Here is a 17967-nt window from a genome sequence, read left to right on the forward strand (position 1 = left end):
CAGCTGAAAGTGAGAAGAACAGGAGGACTTGTGGTACCTTAGAGACTGACCAATTTATTTGCGCATGAGCTTTCGTGAGCGACAGCTCACTTCAGCGGATGAGAGTAGCTCAGTCCATCATTCCCAAGCCCCTCTCTAGAGACAACAAACAAGGATCACAAGGTGAGGGCCACTAGGAACCAAACCACCAGAGGGTCAAACAGTTGTCTTTAGACAGTTGGGCCCAGATCCACAAAGACATTTAGGATCCTAGCTTCCACTGCAATCAATGGAAATTAGGAGCCTAAATACTTTGTGGCTCTAGGCTTTAGTCGTTATCAACCCAGGATGCCGCCTAAGTGACCTAGAGGTGAAAAGCTCCAAGTCCCATTATCAGTCATTGTCAGAAACATTGAGTGCACTTCAGGATGTTCTTTGCACAGATCCCATCTCCTGTGTTAATATCCATCCCCAGTACTACATCACAATTACAGCCCACCACAAAGGGAGAAGTTGAAAACCTCACCAGCCTCCTATTCTGAGTTAGTCCCATACCCACATCCCAAAACATTAGCAGGACAGCTGGAACCTTAAACTACCTACAAAAGGAGGCAACCCAGCCCCTATAAAGCAACTGTTTCTTCCTTAAACTGCAATGGTCCCAGCTTCTTGGATTTAGCAGTATAGGAAACAGCCTCATGCAGAAAACTGCCAAATAAGAATTGTTATGCAGGTGACAAGTGGAATTTACAGCTAATAATTGGTTGAGAATTCCATACCCAGATAGTCTGTGCTATAGCATCCTATTATTTTTGATGCCTTGTTCTCCCCTTCTACATTTTGGTTTTTTAGACTGTAATTGCTTTGGGTCAAGGGCTGCCATTTATATTAGCATCACCCATCCCAAGTGTTCACAAATTGCAAGATTAAAAAAGAACTAATAGTTTGGGGTCTTTTCTTTGACATCAGTCATGTGAGCCTTTAGGAGTCATGTTTTCCAGAGCCACAAGGGCTAACAACTGTTTCTGAATGAACACCACAGGGCTCTGGGGCTGGAAGAAAAACACCAGCAAATAGTGTGAGAAGGGAAAAGGGGGAGAGCTGCCACCACTCCTAAAGTGACCAGATGTCCCGATTTTATAGGGACAGTCCTGATTTTGGGGTCTTTTTCTTATATACGCTATTACCCCCCCCCCACCCCCATCCCGATTTTTCACATTTGCTGTCTGGTCACTCTAACCACTCCGGCCAGCACAAGGAGGGTCCCTGCATACCCGAGGCTTCTGGGGGTGGTGGTGGGGCAGCGGGACAGCAATGTTAGTGCAAAGTTTTCTTTTACTGTGATTGCACTCCAGCAGCGCCCCGCTGTGCTGCGGCCCCAGAACCAGGGGACACCCGGAGCAATAGCGCAGCGCTGCCCAGCCCGGCAGCCGCGGGCGACGCTTCCCCCAAGCCCGTCCCCGTGCCTAGCCCCGCCCCCGTTCTCAGGATTCTAGGAAGAGCAGCTCCGGCCCCGCCCTCGGGAATGGGGGCGGGGCCCAGAGGGGCGTGGGTCTAGCCCCGCGGATTGGCTCGCTCTCGAAGGCCAAGCTCGGCCGGAACAGTCAGTGAGGCGAGCCGTGAGCTGGGTCCCTGGAAGGACGCATTCCGCGGGAGGAAACGGGGGGTTTGACATTGATTTGCCTCGTAAACAAGGACACTGGAGAGGTATCTAGGCAGAGCAGAGGCCCCGCCCCTCCGCCCTACCGGCGAGCCACCACCGCTGCCCCTGTTCCTCCTTCTCTGGAGTCTCTCCCCAGCGCCCATTGGGTTCCCTTGGGATAGCACAACCGCCCCGCCCCCCCCCCCACGCTGCCGGACAATGGTACTGGCGAGAACCGCCGGCCTGTCTCATCCCAGCCCGGGGAAGGTTCTGTTGGGCGCGGTTTGCCTAGGGCCACGCCCCCTGCCGTGGCCCCGCCCCGCGGGGGGCCGGTGTGTGAGTGGTAAATAGCGCCGCACGTGAGAGGTGGCTTCAGAAGTCGAAGAGCTACCGTGGCGCGAGCGTCCGAGAGCCCGTCCCGTCCCCGCACCTGCCGCGCGGGGCGATGAGGGCCGCGCGGGTCACCCTGCGCAGCGCCGCCCCTCTGGCGGCGGGCGGGGTCAGCAGCCCGGTGCCGCGCGAGGTGGAGCGCTTCTCCCGCTACTCGCCCTCCCCGCTCTCCATCAAACAGTTCCTGGACTTCGGTACGGGCCGGGGAGCGCGGGGGCGGGGACGCGGGGCGGGGACAGCTCTCCTACCCGCCTCGGGCTCTGTGCTGCCGGCGGGGACCCTGGCCCGGGACTGCCTCCAGCTCTCCGGGGATGCCCCCGGCAACCCGCGCGCTGCCACTGGCCGGCCGGCTCCTTCCTCGGGTGTCCCGGGCTCCGGTGCGCCCCCCGCCCCCGCTCTAGAGACACGTGGCGTCTTGGCGCCCCTGTCCCGCCTCTGCCCTAGACCCTGGCTAGGGGTTGCCCGGAGGCCCCCGCGCTCCTCTGCCGTGGGTGCGGGACGCTGCTCTCGTCGTGAGAGGGCTGCTGCGCTGACCCGAGATGTTCCCGTTATCAACAGCGTGGGGGGGGACGGGACCCACCTCTGTCTGCTCCGCAAGGCTGGAAGTCAGCAAAGCGGAACCGTTTGGCAGCCGCTGTCTGGCGCTGACCGCTGCACGAATCCGTTAGTCCAAGGAGTGGCTGAGTCCCCGATCAGGAATTGGATCATGTGTGTGTTGCTGCTGGCGTTGCCCGGCGCCACACGAGTGCTCCCCCCCCCCCACCTCCACCCCGAGGTGCTGTTCTCCGACTGGGATAGTAAACGGAAGCCTGTACTGCTGGCAAGTCTGCAGTGAAGCTGAAAGATCCAATGACTGTTTCAATTAAAGTTGAATCTAAAAATATGCAAAAATGTATCTTGTGCGTTAGTATTGTTGATGGGGAACACCTTAAATAGCTCAACTGTCTGTGTTTCTTAAACTGTAGTGCATGTGAACAGAACAGATGTGATTTTTAGGCAGTGGTCACAATATGAATGCTTTGTTCTGCAGATCTGATTTACCATCTTTAGCAGCTGTGAAAAGTTATGTTCTGGTGATCAGATTTATGGGGTGGGGGTGGATGTTGGCAGACCACTTGTGAGAGTTCACTGTTTGTGTATGTTAGCTTGGCTTCCATGGGTGATAAAGAGGCAATTCCCCCTACTTGAACGTGAAATGCAAAATATGCCTTTAACTAGATGTTATTATACAGATGTCTGTTTCTTGCTGAACTAGGTATCCACTGCAATCATCTAGAAAATATCTAGAGTAAAGAAGAAATAGCCAATATAAACATCCTTGATAGGTTTACATATTTATGCTCTTGTGCATCTGCAATAATGTAATCCTGGGATTTGAGGGAGTCTGCAAGAAACCTCTTCACACTTGTATGTTGAATACTTTTTGTTTTAAAACATAACTGTTCTTATTTTATAGGTTCAAGTAATGGATGCGAAAGAACCTCTTTCGCATTTCTGCGGCAAGAACTTCCTGTGAGGCTAGCAAATATCCTGAGAGAAATTGACCTGCTTCCTAATCAGTTACTGAGCACTCCATCAGTACAGTTGGTAAAAAGCTGGTAAGTGGGAAGGATTTTGTTTAAGTGCTCAATACAGAATATGTCAGAGGTGACAGAGTGGAATCTTAAAGCTATGGCAACTTATTAACTTGTTAAATAGTAATTTTGGGAGGAGGAGAACTTTTTCTGCAACTTCAACATTTTTAACAAACAGTTTAAATAAGCACCTTTTTTTTTTAATTTCTTTTTGACAATCTTTTCTAGGTACATTCAGAGTCTAATGGATGTAGTTGAGTTCCATCAAAAAAACCCAGAGGACCACAGGGTTTTATCCGAGTAAGCATTTCATTTTTCATCTTCCTTTCCATTTTCCATAACACATTCAGCTTACAGTGACTGACTATGCTGATAACCTAGCATATTTGAAAGACCTGGAGACTGGACTTGCTTTCAGTACAAGGTATATTAAGTGCTAACCATTTCTTGCAGTAGTGTTGTTTTTTTTTTTTAAATAAATATGACATGTTGAAAGTGACTAAGCCAGTGCAATAAAGCTGACCAATTTTGATATCTCAACAGATCTTGTTTTCAGGGCCAACAAGTCTAATAGTATTTTAACTGGCATGAGAGGAGGAAAAACCTTTAAACAAAAATACTCTGGGACATCCCATTCCAGTTAAAGTTCTATTGCAGGTTGAAGTACTGGTTTTGTGTTAATTCAATTCAGGTTCTTATGAACAAATAGACCTAGATATTTCATATTACTAATATTCTAGTGTATTCTTTCACTTCACCTATGGGCCAAAAAGCCCCCTCAAACGAAAATATTGTGTATATGATTAAGACATAGGAAGTGGCTAGATATGAGAAAATTTTAAGGACAGATGGCGAGAGAGAGTGTTGCATATAGGTTAAGTGCTTTTGGCAAAGTCAGGCAATTTTGCTTGCCACTTTACCTTAGCCAGAAGTTTATTTTTCTGCCCCTGGGAAAAGAATGACTTTGGCCTGGTCTACACTAGGAATTTACATCGGTATAGCTAGGTCTCTCAAAGTGTGAAAAATCCATTCCCAGAGAAACATAGGTATACTAATCTAATGTGTGTAGACTGTACTAGGTTGGTGGAAGAATTCTTCTGTAAACCTAGCTATTGCTTCTCAGGGAGATGGATTACATACACTATGGGAAAAAGAAAAGGAGTACTTGTGGCACCTTAGAGACTAACCAATTTATGCCACAAGTACTCCTTTTCTTTTTGCGAATACAGACTAACACGGCTGTTACTCTGAAACCATACACTATGGGAGAATCACTACCTACACCAATGGGAGGATCTACACTGAAGTGCTGCAGTGGCACAGCTGTGTCATTGTAGCATTTATGTGAAAACAAGCCCTTCAAAGTGAAAATCATCAGAGAGATGACTGACCTTTTTATGAGACTGGTTCACCATCCAATTACTCTGATGTAAAACTGAAGTAATACATGGGTGAATCAGGCCCTGTATTTAAAAAGTAAGATCTTCTGTTTAGGTTAGTGATGAGGTCCTTCCTTTGAAGGTTATGCTATGAGGTGGCCTTAAAACACAATTGCACTTAATTTTTTTTTTTAAATATAAGCACTTTGCACCATAACTTAAGATGCTGCTATAGAGAATTTCTTGTTTGAAATTTGCCCATGTGCAGTCTTAAATATTTATCTGAATGTGTCTTGTGATTATCTAGCTTTATAGATACACTTGTTATAGTCCGAAATAGACACCACGATGTTGTTCCTATAATGGCGCAAGGAGTAATTGAATACCAAGATGCCTTCAGAGTGGAACCAGTCACCAATCAAAATATTCAGTACTTCTTGGATAGGTTTTACATGAATCGTATATCCATCCGGATGCTAATAAACCAGCACAGTAAGTCTTCACTTTTCCCTTGAGAAAATGCATTGTAAGTGTTGTGGAACATGTTAAATTAAAAGTTTCTTATGAGTGTGTCAGGTGACTTCATATGTCACTAGTATTTTTAACTGCAGATATGAGCTAGACGAATATCAGAATATGTATGTTATCTTAATTTGAAACTTCAACATTAACTCTAAACTAATGAAAATTCTTGTGTAGAAATCTAGTGATATCATCCTCACCTATGAATAGACTCTTCAGCATTTCTCAGATGCAGCCACTAGGGGCTTTTCTTGTGGCCACAGCCTCCTGGGCAATAACTGGGGGTGGGGCGGGGAGCAGAGCTGTGGCCCCTGCCCCAGGCCACCAGCAAAAGTTGGGCCCTGCTTTCTCCCCCGGAGTCACAAATGCCAGATGATCAGGCAGCCAGTGAGTTCCCTATCTTCCCGGGAGTGGTGAGGCTCAGGCTTTCACCCTGGGGTGGCAGTGGCAGGCTGCAGGTTCCTGCCATGTGGCTTCAGCCTCCAGCCCTGGACCCCGGCCATGGGTGCTGGCCCTCGGCTTACCACCCCACTGCATCACTCCTGGCCCCCACTGTCTCCCTATCCACCTCCCCATCCAGGGCTCAATTTGTTCCCTGGCTTGCCAGGGCTGGGTAAGTCTGCTGTGAAAATTGATATTTGTATGTTTTAGTTTCACTTTTTACAGCCTCCCAGCTAGCTAGTAAGTCTGCTACTGTGAAAAGTGATATTAACAAACATTCAGTTACTTTTCGCAGCAGCAGACTTACTAGCTAGCAAGCCTTTAAAAAACAGGCAACCAATAAGCAATAGAAATAACAAAGATGAGAATGTGCAAAGGACCTTATTTGTGTTTCTATTCTGATTAGGTGCAGTAAAGAATAGAGACAACTGTACATCATTATTGAGGCTGCAAAAATAATTCTACATAAATAAATTTAAATGATTTTGACATGTATATGTGCATATTTATTTTTCCCTCCTAAAGTTAAGTATTTTAGGAAATATTGTCAGAGTGGCCACCAGCAAGAGTTGGTGGCTGCACTCTGAGGCTACTAAAAAATTTGTTGTGAGAACCCCTGCTTTAGATGTTGATCCACTAGTAAAAAAAATTAGCATAGTTTGTGTCTTTGCAATAAGCAGTAGTTCTCTCGGCACCAAACCTGCCCTGTCTTTGACTCTTGAAAATCTAGACTATATTTCCCATTTTTTTTTTGGGTGGGGAGGAGGAGGCCTGAAAAAAATCTCCAGTATCTGAAATTATTACTTGCCAAAAAAAAAGCAATATTTTCCTGATCAGAGTATGTGAATGTGAATTGACTTTTTTCATAATTCATTGCTTACCTGAAATGAAATATAACATAACATTGGTTTATCTTAAACAGCACTTATTTTTGATGACAATACCAACTCAGGTCATCCACAGCACGTTGGCAGCATTGATCCATGCTGTGATGTGGTGGGAGTGGTGAATGGTATGTACATTGTTAAATCAGTAGGCTCTCTCTTCATGGTTAGCACTGACTGTTTGTTTGCAAGTAGTTTGACATGCAGACAAAAGATGTGCTTATGTGGGGTGCTGAACATGACTTATTTTAAGTGCCTGACAGTTATCAGCTGTAGACTAGTTGATCTCCTGGTTTTAAAGAGGGTGCAAAATAGTAGAAGAATTTAAGACATAATCAAGTATTGAGGTGGTAGATGAGGTGGGAGCAGTCCATGACAAATCAACACCAGCTGTGTGGTGGCAAACTTCTATCTTTCACTCTCTAGGCGTCTGTTCTACAAAACTCAAATTATGCTGTAAAATCTAGCAATGCTATTACATTTGCATATTTAGTCTTTACTCTTACTACATTCATCACATGATGCATATCTGTTATAAATATTAATGTTAAAACATGCATGTTTACATATTACAACACACCAGATATGAATGTAGTATGAAGTGATATGTTGCCAAAGAGAATAAATTGCTATATTATAACATTTCACTTTACAACTGTATACACTTACTTTTGTAAAATTAAAAAATATTACAGATGCTTTTGAAACTTCCCGGAGACTCTGTGACCAGTATTACTTAGCTTCTCCAGAATTAAGTCTCATTGAAGTGAATGGTAAGATAATGGCTTAATCTGTTATTTGCAGACTAATAATCCTTATCAATAGCCAAACTGACTTCTCTAGCTCTTAGGAGACTCTTTCACTCAATCTCTTCTGAGTGCTTTTGTCAGAGTAGCCATATATGGCTTCCTCTTGAACCTTGTTTACCAGTTGGCTAGTCTCATGTTTGCTCCTTTCCACTTCTTTAAGGTCCTCCAAATTGCATTTTTCACCTCAGTTGTTGGAATCCAAGCTCTCTGCATTTTGGTTCCATAAGATAGCACATTGGCTTTCTGACTCTCAAATATGAACTTTTTTTTTGAGTTGTGGTTCTTGCAAATGCTTCAGAGAATATACTTGACCTGTCTATATATTAAATCGCACAAGCACTGGCATATGATGGCAAGGAATAAGCTCTCTTTACACTTAGAAAGTGGATGCAGGCCTGGAATTGAGGAACTGTTGAGTTCTAATCCATACTCTCTGCATGTGTCTGATTCTGGGCAGTTAATTCTTGCCCACTCCAGAAGAATGCTAAAAACTGAATGATGTGCACAGTCACTTGAAAATAATTCAGTGGTGTTCATGAAATAATGCATTGTGAACAAATTGGTATATGATGTGCTCTTGAGTGAGTCTTATTTTTCCCCCATTTCCTTATTTACTATAGCATGACCTCATTTGCTTACAATAGAGTTGATTTGGGAAGCAAAACCAACAAAAGAAAAGCCTTAAAACTGGGGAAATCTTTTTCTTTCCCTCCCCTCCCCCCCAGGAAGAGTGCCAGGACAACCCATTCACGTTGTTTATGTTCCTTCCCACCTCTTCCACATACTGTTTGAGCTCTTCAAGGTTTGTAAACCCATGTTTCTGTTATGAGCATGCCATTGCCCAGTTCTGTGAGCATAAACTAATGTGTTTCAGTCTTTAACCAGATCTGGTTTTAGTTTCTTGCCTAAGATCAAGAACTATAGCTCTTGTCACTAGAGGAAGGGATGGTAGCAGCAGATAGGAATGCCGTGGGATTCAGATGTAGTGGAGATTTTGGGGTGGAGGGGGATATTATGCCCTTTATTAATCTTGGTCTTGCGAATTCTGGAGTTTCCATTTTGTCAGTGAAGTTAGAAGGGCCTCATGGTATCTGTCATCCTTGTGATGCACAGAAGGATACGCAAAGAGGAATGGGAAGCACCAAATGAGCATGCATCCCTGACTAAACATCTTAGTTTATGTAAAATACAAGATTGGGGAGTGGAAGAAATAAAATACCATTATATGTGAGGTAGGGACTGTAGGGTATGTGTGTTCTTGAAAGAAAAGCGAATGTGGCAGCAACAAAAATAGACCAAGAGGTAATGGGATTGAAAAGATGATGGTGTGTGGCTTGTTTGGGTTAAAGCACCTAGGACTCTTCAGTGACCACTGGGCATGACTGTTGTCTTGGAATCTAACTACAGCTTTCCTTTTTAAATTTATAATGTCTAATCTTCATGTTGGGCAGGTACAGCTTAATTTCTGATATGTATATTGAAGTGCCCTTTCCAATAATTAAACCCCAAATAAAATGTCTGCTTTGGGAGTCACTTCTAGATGCAGGTTTTCCTTCAGTCCCACTATACTAAATTGCTAAGAACATTCCCCAAAGACCAAACAATGAGGGGTAGGGGGAAAGTGTAGTCAACTCTTTCTAACAAAGACCTGGTGTGCACTTGGAAGAGGGAGGTGGGGAGAGGCAGGAACCACACCAGAACCTACTATCTGTGGTGCTGTAATAGTGACATACAGTTAATTGAGCCAAACTCTTCTGATGATGGTGATTACCTTAATTTCCATAGAATGCCATGAGGGCAACAGTTGAACATCAGAACAATTCTTCTCTTTCTCCAGTTGAAGTGACTGTCGTTCTAGGAAATGAAGACCTGACAATTAAGGTAATCTATTACTTGACTGCAATAGCCTATAAATGAAATAAAGACTGAATGAATATTCCACAACAAATAGCAATAGAAAAGCTTGCTGACTTATAACTGTAGGACAAAGTTAATATCTACTAAAGAGTCTTTAGTTGAAGATTACTTTAGGCGGTTATTTATCAGAAATCTAAGCTTTTTGTGGTATCTAATCAGGAATAACTGATGGGTTACTGGTGGATGGGTTCAGCTGCTAATGTTCAATGCTATTTCTAGTACAGACTTACAGTTGACTAATTTTTTAATCAGATATCTGACACAGGAGGTGGTGTTCCATTGAGGAAAATCAATCTCCTGTTTAGCTACATGTATTCCACAGCACCAAGACCAGTGTTGGATGACTCTCGTAATGCTCCTTTGGTAAGATCTGAAATCTACAGTAATTTTATAAAGGAACACTGCAAGATAGAGTAAAGTACTTAGACTCTGAGAAGATTCCAACTGCTTTGTGAGATAGTCACAGGTGAATTGAACTTCACAATAAAAAAAATACACACTTTGTTGGAATGGGACCAATGGCATTCTAAGGCTTCAGCATTTTTCTTCATTTGTACCTTTTTAAGTCTCTCCCATCTCCACTTTAGGCAGCTTTTTATTGTCTCATACCTTTTCCATTTAAAAAACTCTCGCACATTAGGTTTTTTGTGTTTTTTTTCACCTAAAGTTAAGAATGACCTCTGGTGCGAAAATGGTGAACAAAGCAACTACGTGTTACAGGGGGCAGTCTTTCAGTGGCTTCTGCTCCCTCCTTGTGCCCCAGTCCTATGTTTAATAGCCTTTAGGAATACCGTTCAAATTGGGCTGTGTCTTGTTTTAAGAATGTTAGGTTCTCCCAGCAGTGATTGAGACTAGCTTGGATGCGCTTCTAATGACTGTGGCTCAAAAGTGGAGACGTGTTGGTTGTCTAACAACCTGTGGACATCTCTATGCTAAAATCCCTCTCCTCTTGAGCCACAACTTGAAGGAAGGAGCAGTATTTCAGTGATCTCTGCTCCCGATCCTCACTCCTCCTCATAATAATATCCTGATAGGTTTTGTTGACAGCAACTGAGCCAATGTTTGCTGCCAGGAGGAACAGAGTAGAGGCCATTGCAAGGGTTCCGTCTTTGCTTTTTCTCTGAAGCGACATAGCCAGCCATTCTGCATCTTGATTCTCTTCCCTCACTTGCACTCTTAACATCTCTGCCCCAAATTGGGACCCTTTAGGAGACAAGCTTAGAACAGAAGCTTCTTTGCCATCTTTTCAGCTCTCCGCTTCTGCCCCATATCTGGTTTAAAAAGAGAAGACATGGCTGGGGAAACTTAAATACGGTATGTAAAAGTGAGAGGTGTAAAATATATAATTCCACAATTGAAGACTTGGACTGAAAGATCTTTCAACATGTTTTGATTGAGGATGAGATTAACTTTTTTCATAAAGTTCCAGTGTTCTAAATGAGGCTTCCTTGTTAACATTTTTTGTGGGGGAGGGAGAGAAGCTCTGCAGTAATGGAGACATCCAGGGACCTAAACTGTCTCCCTTGAACAGTCGTCATGCTCTCTGGAAATGGAAGAAATTTTTATTTTGATGTATTGTACTTATTTCTAGGCTGGTTTTGGGTACGGCTTACCAATTTCTCGTCTATATGCTAAATACTTTCAAGGAGACTTGAATCTATATTCTATACCAGGTTACGGAACAGATGCTATTCTCTACCTGAAGGTATGTGCTTTTGTTACATGAAAGTAATATTGCTGATCACTTATCCCACTTAATTGACATTAAAGTGTGGTTCTACACAAGTGACTGACTGAAGGCCTAACTGGGCCTGCAGACCCTCTGTTGCTGGTGAGCTAGAAATTACTCAGCTTGACTGTCAGAGCTGAGGGTAAGTTTGTAGTATAAATAGAAATTGCACTAGTTTTCAGCTGGTCCAATTTACACAGGTATTTGAGGCTGCGGGCCTCCTTCCCACACACACGTTAAGTAGAAACTTATGGACCGAGGTGCTGGTTGGAATTGAGGCACTAAAAGTACAAACATTCAAGTGGCAGATCTTCTCTTCACTGATCATTGTCTTCAGGAGTGAGAAATCCAGCCTTATAAGGAAATATAAATAGTTGTTACCAATAGCTTACCTGTTCAACAACTGTTGTACAGATGCTGAATTCTGGGTAAGTTAAATACTTCATTATGTCAGATTCTTCATTAGATAAGAGTCTAGCCTACTACATACACCAGGTTTCTTCAGGTAACTATAAAAACCAAAGGTTTTTGGTAGTCCGTGCATCTGTTTCGGAGAGGTACTTGTACTGACTGTGTCACAAAACTTTTACTTTAAAATACAATTATCGAAGCACAACCTATGAAATGGGTGTGTGTGTACACACAAAGTGTTCTACTTTACAATAACTTTTTATTTATACCATCCAAACCTGTCTCTTCATCATAGAATCCTATTTTATCTGTAAAATGGGGTAAGATGTATTAAATGCCCCTTCAGGTCTTGTGAGAAAGGAGCTGTCCTGCTATATCCAGGATTATCTTGATTTTTAAATCGCCCCAAAGAAGTCATATCATGCAGAACACAAACAGGTTCATGGCCTGTAAAATCTGACCGCAATATGACTTGACACTTAATGACAACACGTCTTTCTCCAGGGCAAACCTAAGCACAACAGCGCACAGTACTGTGGCCTGTTGCAAATGCAAAAGACTAATGCTCAAATGACTATTAATCCAAGTATGTCATTATCTATGTAATTGTAGTGTCAGTGGCTCAGGTCTCAAACTTATTGTTAAATATATATTGCTTTGATTTTTTTAATGGTATATTTAGAACTCTTATTGTTGTGGAACAGTGGCTTGAAAGAGATAATTGAATAAGTAATTCCTGTATTTTTTTTGTTTTGTGTTTAGGCTCTTTCAACAGCATCAGTAGAAAAGCTCCCTGTGTTCAACAAGTCTGCCTTTAAGCGTTATCAAATGGCTACAGAGGCAGATGATTGGTGTATCCCAAGTAAACCAAAGAACTCGGTGAGGCAAAGTGCAGCTGTGTGAAAGAAATGTCAAGTTGTTAGAAGGGAATCAAACTCTCTCTTCAATCAGGACTAATGCTTGAGGGCATTACGCTACAGCTCCTTCCAACAGGTTGTGGAACAGAAGGAGTCTGTCAGTCTGCTGGAAGAAGGGAAGGAAAGATCATGCTGCAGATCTGGAGGTTATAGTCTACCAGGGCTGGCCTTATGGGTGGGCAACATGGGCGCTGTGGTCAGCGGGGCACCATCAGTACTTAATTTGTTCCGGAGCTTGCCAACTCTGAGCCCCGCCACCTCTCGGCAGGGCAGTTCATAGCCCCAGCACCTCTGGACTGCCGGTCAGCAGCAGCTGCTGCTCTCTGGCCACCCAGCTCTGAAGGCAGCGCTGCCAGCAGCAGTACAGAAGTAACGGTGGTAGTATTATACCATCCCACTCTTACTGCTGCATTTCTGCTGGCGGTGGCATTGCCTTCAAAGCTGGGTGGCACCTGACCAGCAGCCACTGCTCTCCAGCCGCTGTGGTCAAGCGGCAAAGAATGGGGCAGGCCTGGGGTGCAAGCCTACAGAAAGGAGCTCTGGGCAATGTGAGGGGGAGGCAGCAGGACCCAGGGGGAATGGGAGTTCAGGGAGACAGAAAGGGCCAGGGGCAATGGGGGGAATAGATGAGGAGGCAGTGGGGGCCAGGGGCAATGGAGGGGTAGAGGCCAGAGGAACCAAAATACAAGTTGGCCCAGGGTGCCATTTTTCCTGAGGCTGGCCCTGGTCTAGACTGCACGATTTGACCTGTACCATTCAGTACAAAGAACCTAAAGATGGGTATATCTTTCAATGTTGTTGCCCTTACCAAAAAAGGCACATAAGAAGTTCAGATTAATACTTCAGTTTTTCCAGGCACATGATCTGAGACTTGATGTAATAGATATATACAGTTTCTGAACCATGTTTAACTCTTGAACCTCTAAATGCTGACAAATGTCAAGTACCTATTTTTTCTCCCAGAACAGTCACTAGAGCTTCACCATCTATTATGCAACTCTGCAGTTAGGTGCATATATGGGTATACAATATTGTCCTATTCAGATCCACTTTAACATGATGGCAGCAGCAGGATAGGAACCTTAAGGTGTAGCAGGTTGGTAGCCATGTGTGGGTCAAAGTATCTTATGACATTAGAAAGTCCCATTTTTCTCCCTGCACTTCCCAATGATAAATGTTAAACAACTTTTTTTCCAAAAATAGCTTTATTCGATTATTTTTATTACTTGCCCTGAATGGTAGAAGATTGGTGCCATTTTCAGAAATGGTTTGTTTTTAAAAAAAAAACCCTTGAACGCAACTTGCTTGGTAACTTGGAGAAGGCTTTGTGTTTGTATCTTGAGGAATGCTTTTGACTGTGACAGACATAATGACACATGTAGCCTACATCTTTGAACTGTAAGGGCTGTGCCAAATGTTTAGGCTTGGATTTTTCAAAGGAGCCTAAGTATGGAGAATCCAGTACTTCACATGAACAACTAGCATCCATGCTCAGTTGTGGGATGGTTTTGTAATGCAGATCATCTTGGCTAGAAGCAGAGCGCACGCCACTAAACATTCTTGCTGTGGACATCAGATTTTATTTAATTCTTAATCCAAGCAATAGTAGACTGTTATACTACCTTGCTCAGCAGAATGAGTTTTAACTGGTACTGCATATAACTGTACTGTACAGGGTTTTTTATTCCATTAGTATAGATTTAGTCCATATGTCTAGTAAAATTTCAGAGAGATGTTCCACCTTCAATATAGGGATGAAAAAGGTCCTCTTCACTGTGTGTCAATGCTTCAGTAGCTTATAAATCTCGAATGCTAGACAAGGTCATGAAGTGCACCTAGACATAGTCTCTCCTTTCAAGTAAACATTAAATTTTGGCTCTTTCTCTAGGCTCATTAATGCCTGAGCATGATCTGTGTTCTCATGCTCTTTAGCACTTTTTGTAATATATAACCCACATGTCCCCCTGGAGAAGAGTACCTTTATTTTCAAAACATCATGCACACTTTTATGCTGCTGTAAACAATGTTAATACTTGCAGGTGGAAGTATTCTGGACCGCATTATCTTTGAATTATAGGGCAACTTCCTAATGCTAAGTGAGTCTTTAGTACCAACTCTTTATATCCAAAACACACTCAGTGCCATATGTTGATATCAATATGGAAACCATATCAGCCCTCCACAAGGAGTCTCTTTTGTATTTAACTACTTGAGGGTTTTACTACTTTGCACTAGACACTTTTAGCTGTTCTTGAATTTTGTTTTGAGGATAAGGCTTCTGATTTTAAGTCTTGTACTGTACAAAAGTGATATGATTTTGTAATAAATATTTTTTTTAAACTCACTTGTTCTTTCACTTCATTATTGTGGTGGGTCTGCTCAGGGCGTAGCTTTGTTTATGTGTAGGTTGTAGAACCTCCATTTGTCAGAAGTTGTAAAGTAAGCTTTGCAGAATATCAGCCCGAATATCAGCTAAACTGTTAGCTATTGTTTCACTGTAAGAATGTCTTGCTCTGTCAACAATTTCTAAAAAAAGCTATTTCAGCAGACTGGGTAGGGAGGATTAAACTCAGTGAAACAGTAGTGTTTTCTTTTTAATAAGGTCTGACGGTGCACAGCCACTTGCAGTTAACAAGGCAACTCTTTGCAATTTGAGCATCTTTACACACCTGCCAGTTTTAAGTGTTTTCCTTATGGTCTGATCTAAAATACCTTTTATGATGTGTTTTAGGCCCACTGTAAGTGACCACTTGCTTTCCCTTAGGACCTAGACAAGAAGAAATCAATGAAAGAAGCAACTATAGAAGATCGCCACACAATGGGGGAGAAAAAAAGTCTCAACCCAGAAGTCCATGGAAGGGTGCATCAGTCAAGGCTTACATCTCTCCTGGGCCACTTGCAACCAGTCTTTCAGGCGCTTTCCAGAGCTCTTTATATGGAGCATTCTCAAAGTCTTTCATAGCATGAACCACTTCTGCATTTAAAAAAAACAGATACTGCCGCAGGGATTCTGTGATTAAGTACAGCTATTGCTTACAGGGTGTCATAGGACTCCCCCCTCCCCCTTTTTTTTTTAATTCTCAAAGGAAAGCTGCACAACACCTTCAGAAGATGAGCCTGAGACCTTAAATTCATAACTTTGCTAGGTAGACTGTCTATAACCCACTTAATCTCCTATCATCCCCTTTTCCCCCTCCTTTCCTCACTGTGACTGGAGAGGTGTTAATAGGCCACCTCCCCTTGAGGTGTCCCTTGGAATATGTATTAACTACTTATGTTAAACAATGTGTTCCCCCTTGCATTTAGCTGTGCTACTCTGAGTGCATTTCCTAGACCTGAAGAAGAGCTCTGTAAGCTTGAAAGCTGGTCTTTCTCACCAACAGAAGTTGAGCCAATAAAAAATACTGTATTACCTCACCCCCCCTGTTTCTCAAATATACTTTTGGGGGTTTTAGGTAATGGAGTGGTTGGGAATAAAGACTAGCAATGCCACCACCCCATTACTAATACATTTGTAGTGACAACTGAATAAACATAAAACCTATGAACTAGGACCCTATGCTGTAGGAACTGTATAAATAACAATGGTGGTCCCTGCCCCAAAGACCTTGCAATCCAGGTGTGGGGCAAGAGAAAACAGATGGTGACAGGTGGGAGAGCACAATTCTACTGAGATATTACTAACAACCCAGATGTTGTTACTCCACTATCCTTAGCCATAATACTTGTAGAATCAAGCATCTTGCTGATTGGTGTAGCCATGTGTTCTTAAAAAAAAAAAAAAAGTGACCTCTTTATCATAACTGCCAAGAGAAAGTGGAAAGATGCATCAAAACTAGCATTTACTGAGTGATTTAATAAAAATCAGTGCACTACATGAGTCTGAGAACAATAGAGGGAAAAACTGGGTATTTTTCCTTAAAATAACTGAAGAAAATAACAAGTATATTTTGAATTTGTCCTCCAATGTTTCTGTTTATCAATTATCACTTTACCCTCAGTCTCTTCTACCTCTGGGAAAATGTTATATTTGTACAAGATAATTATTGATTTAAAAACATCGACTGGGTTAACTTTAAAAATCAAACACAGCAGTTCATGATGTATGGAAAGCTATCATCCTCTGGAGCTAGTTCCCTATCCAGTTTTCAATGCAATGTGGCATGTAAGATATACATTAATTTTTTTCTTAATATTACTTTTCCATGTGAGCAATTATTGTAGCTGCCAAAGGAATGGTATGTTATAGCATCTGGGAGGTGAGGTAATGTACTTGAATGAAGAGGGAGTTAGCCATGAGACAGTCTCTCTATTAAGACGGGGTTCACTCTATGGGGAAAAAAAACTGAGAATCCATTATCTAGTATACTTTCTACTTCCTATATCATTGACTTACTACTTTCTATTATCTCACATGATGAAAAATAACCAAGTTTACTAACACAATGTTGGGGTAAAAACATTGTTTCCATTAAATTAGTAATATTTGCATTAAAATATTTCTATTGGTCTGAATTTTCAATTCCAGAAGTTTGGCTTTCATAACCTTAGCGATTTGACCCAATACCATTCATTTAAATATAAATTTCATAGCACATATGCTCCACCACTGCTTTTGTCTGTATTTCCACTAATGGTCCTTATTTTTAAGCTGTGTAGTTTCCATTAAAACTTGCTCTAGGAACTTGGCGCTCAGCCCAGAAGAGAATGGGGTGTAAATGTTTTTAAATACTTGAAGATGGTTTTGAGAAAAAAACATGGTTTTCTTCTTGTGTGCTATAAAAGGGAGAAAGGCTTCTGAAAGCTAGAGAATAAATTATCATCTCCAACCAATGCTGAATTGTTCAGAAGCCATTGTTTTTAAGACAGAGTGCAAACCTACTGTAATGTTCACCGCTTTAAATCACTGCTGAGCTAAAAAGCAACTTGAACTGAGAGAAGCAGTGGGTGAGATAAGTATTTAACAGGAGATTTTCAAAGGCAGAGATGGGAGTTGGGTAACTAGCTGCCCTTTGTGCCTCTGAAAATTCCAGCCTTCATCTGCAAAAAACTTTGGAACTGTATTACGTAAGCCTTTATGCTTTCAAATTGCTGAATGTACATTAACAATGGGTACTCAGCCTTGCCGGATAAGGTCCTAATTAACCACCTTTGTGGCATGCAAAGAAATTGGAAAGAGTGGAGAAGAAAGTTTGTGCATGTGCAAGACTAATTTTCTAAGCCATTTTATATAGGGGAGGATGTGAATAATATTATGGTAGTATTAAAATGTGAACTCTACCCCAATCCTCAAGGGCCTTAGATGCCACAGAACTGGTGTAGTTCTTCTGTGCAGCGGGGGAGGCAGGATTTCTGGAGTCTAGGGAGAGGGAT

General features: G+C 42.6%; 1 protein-coding gene across 1 annotated transcript; it reads left to right on the forward strand.

Moving 5' to 3' along the window:
• The first annotated feature begins 1984 nt into the window (after positions 1-1984).
• On the forward strand, positions 1985-16011 carry PDK4 (pyruvate dehydrogenase kinase 4). Its single transcript, XM_084618768.1, has 12 exons — positions 1985-2205; positions 3468-3609; positions 3814-3885; positions 5272-5456; positions 6850-6939; positions 7507-7584; positions 8346-8422; positions 9406-9501; positions 9790-9900; positions 11129-11242; positions 12440-12556; positions 15359-16011. Exons 1-12 carry the CDS (start codon positions 2067-2069, stop codon positions 15554-15556), a joined length of 1419 nt encoding a protein of 472 aa, XP_084474894.1. The 5' UTR covers positions 1985-2066; the 3' UTR covers positions 15557-16011.
• Positions 16012-17967: the final 1956 nt, after the last annotated feature.

This window comes from Lepidochelys olivacea, assembly GCF_965140295.1.
Source record: "Lepidochelys olivacea isolate rLepOli2 genome assembly, chromosome: 2".
Lineage (NCBI taxonomy): Eukaryota > Metazoa > Chordata > Testudines > Cheloniidae > Lepidochelys > Lepidochelys olivacea.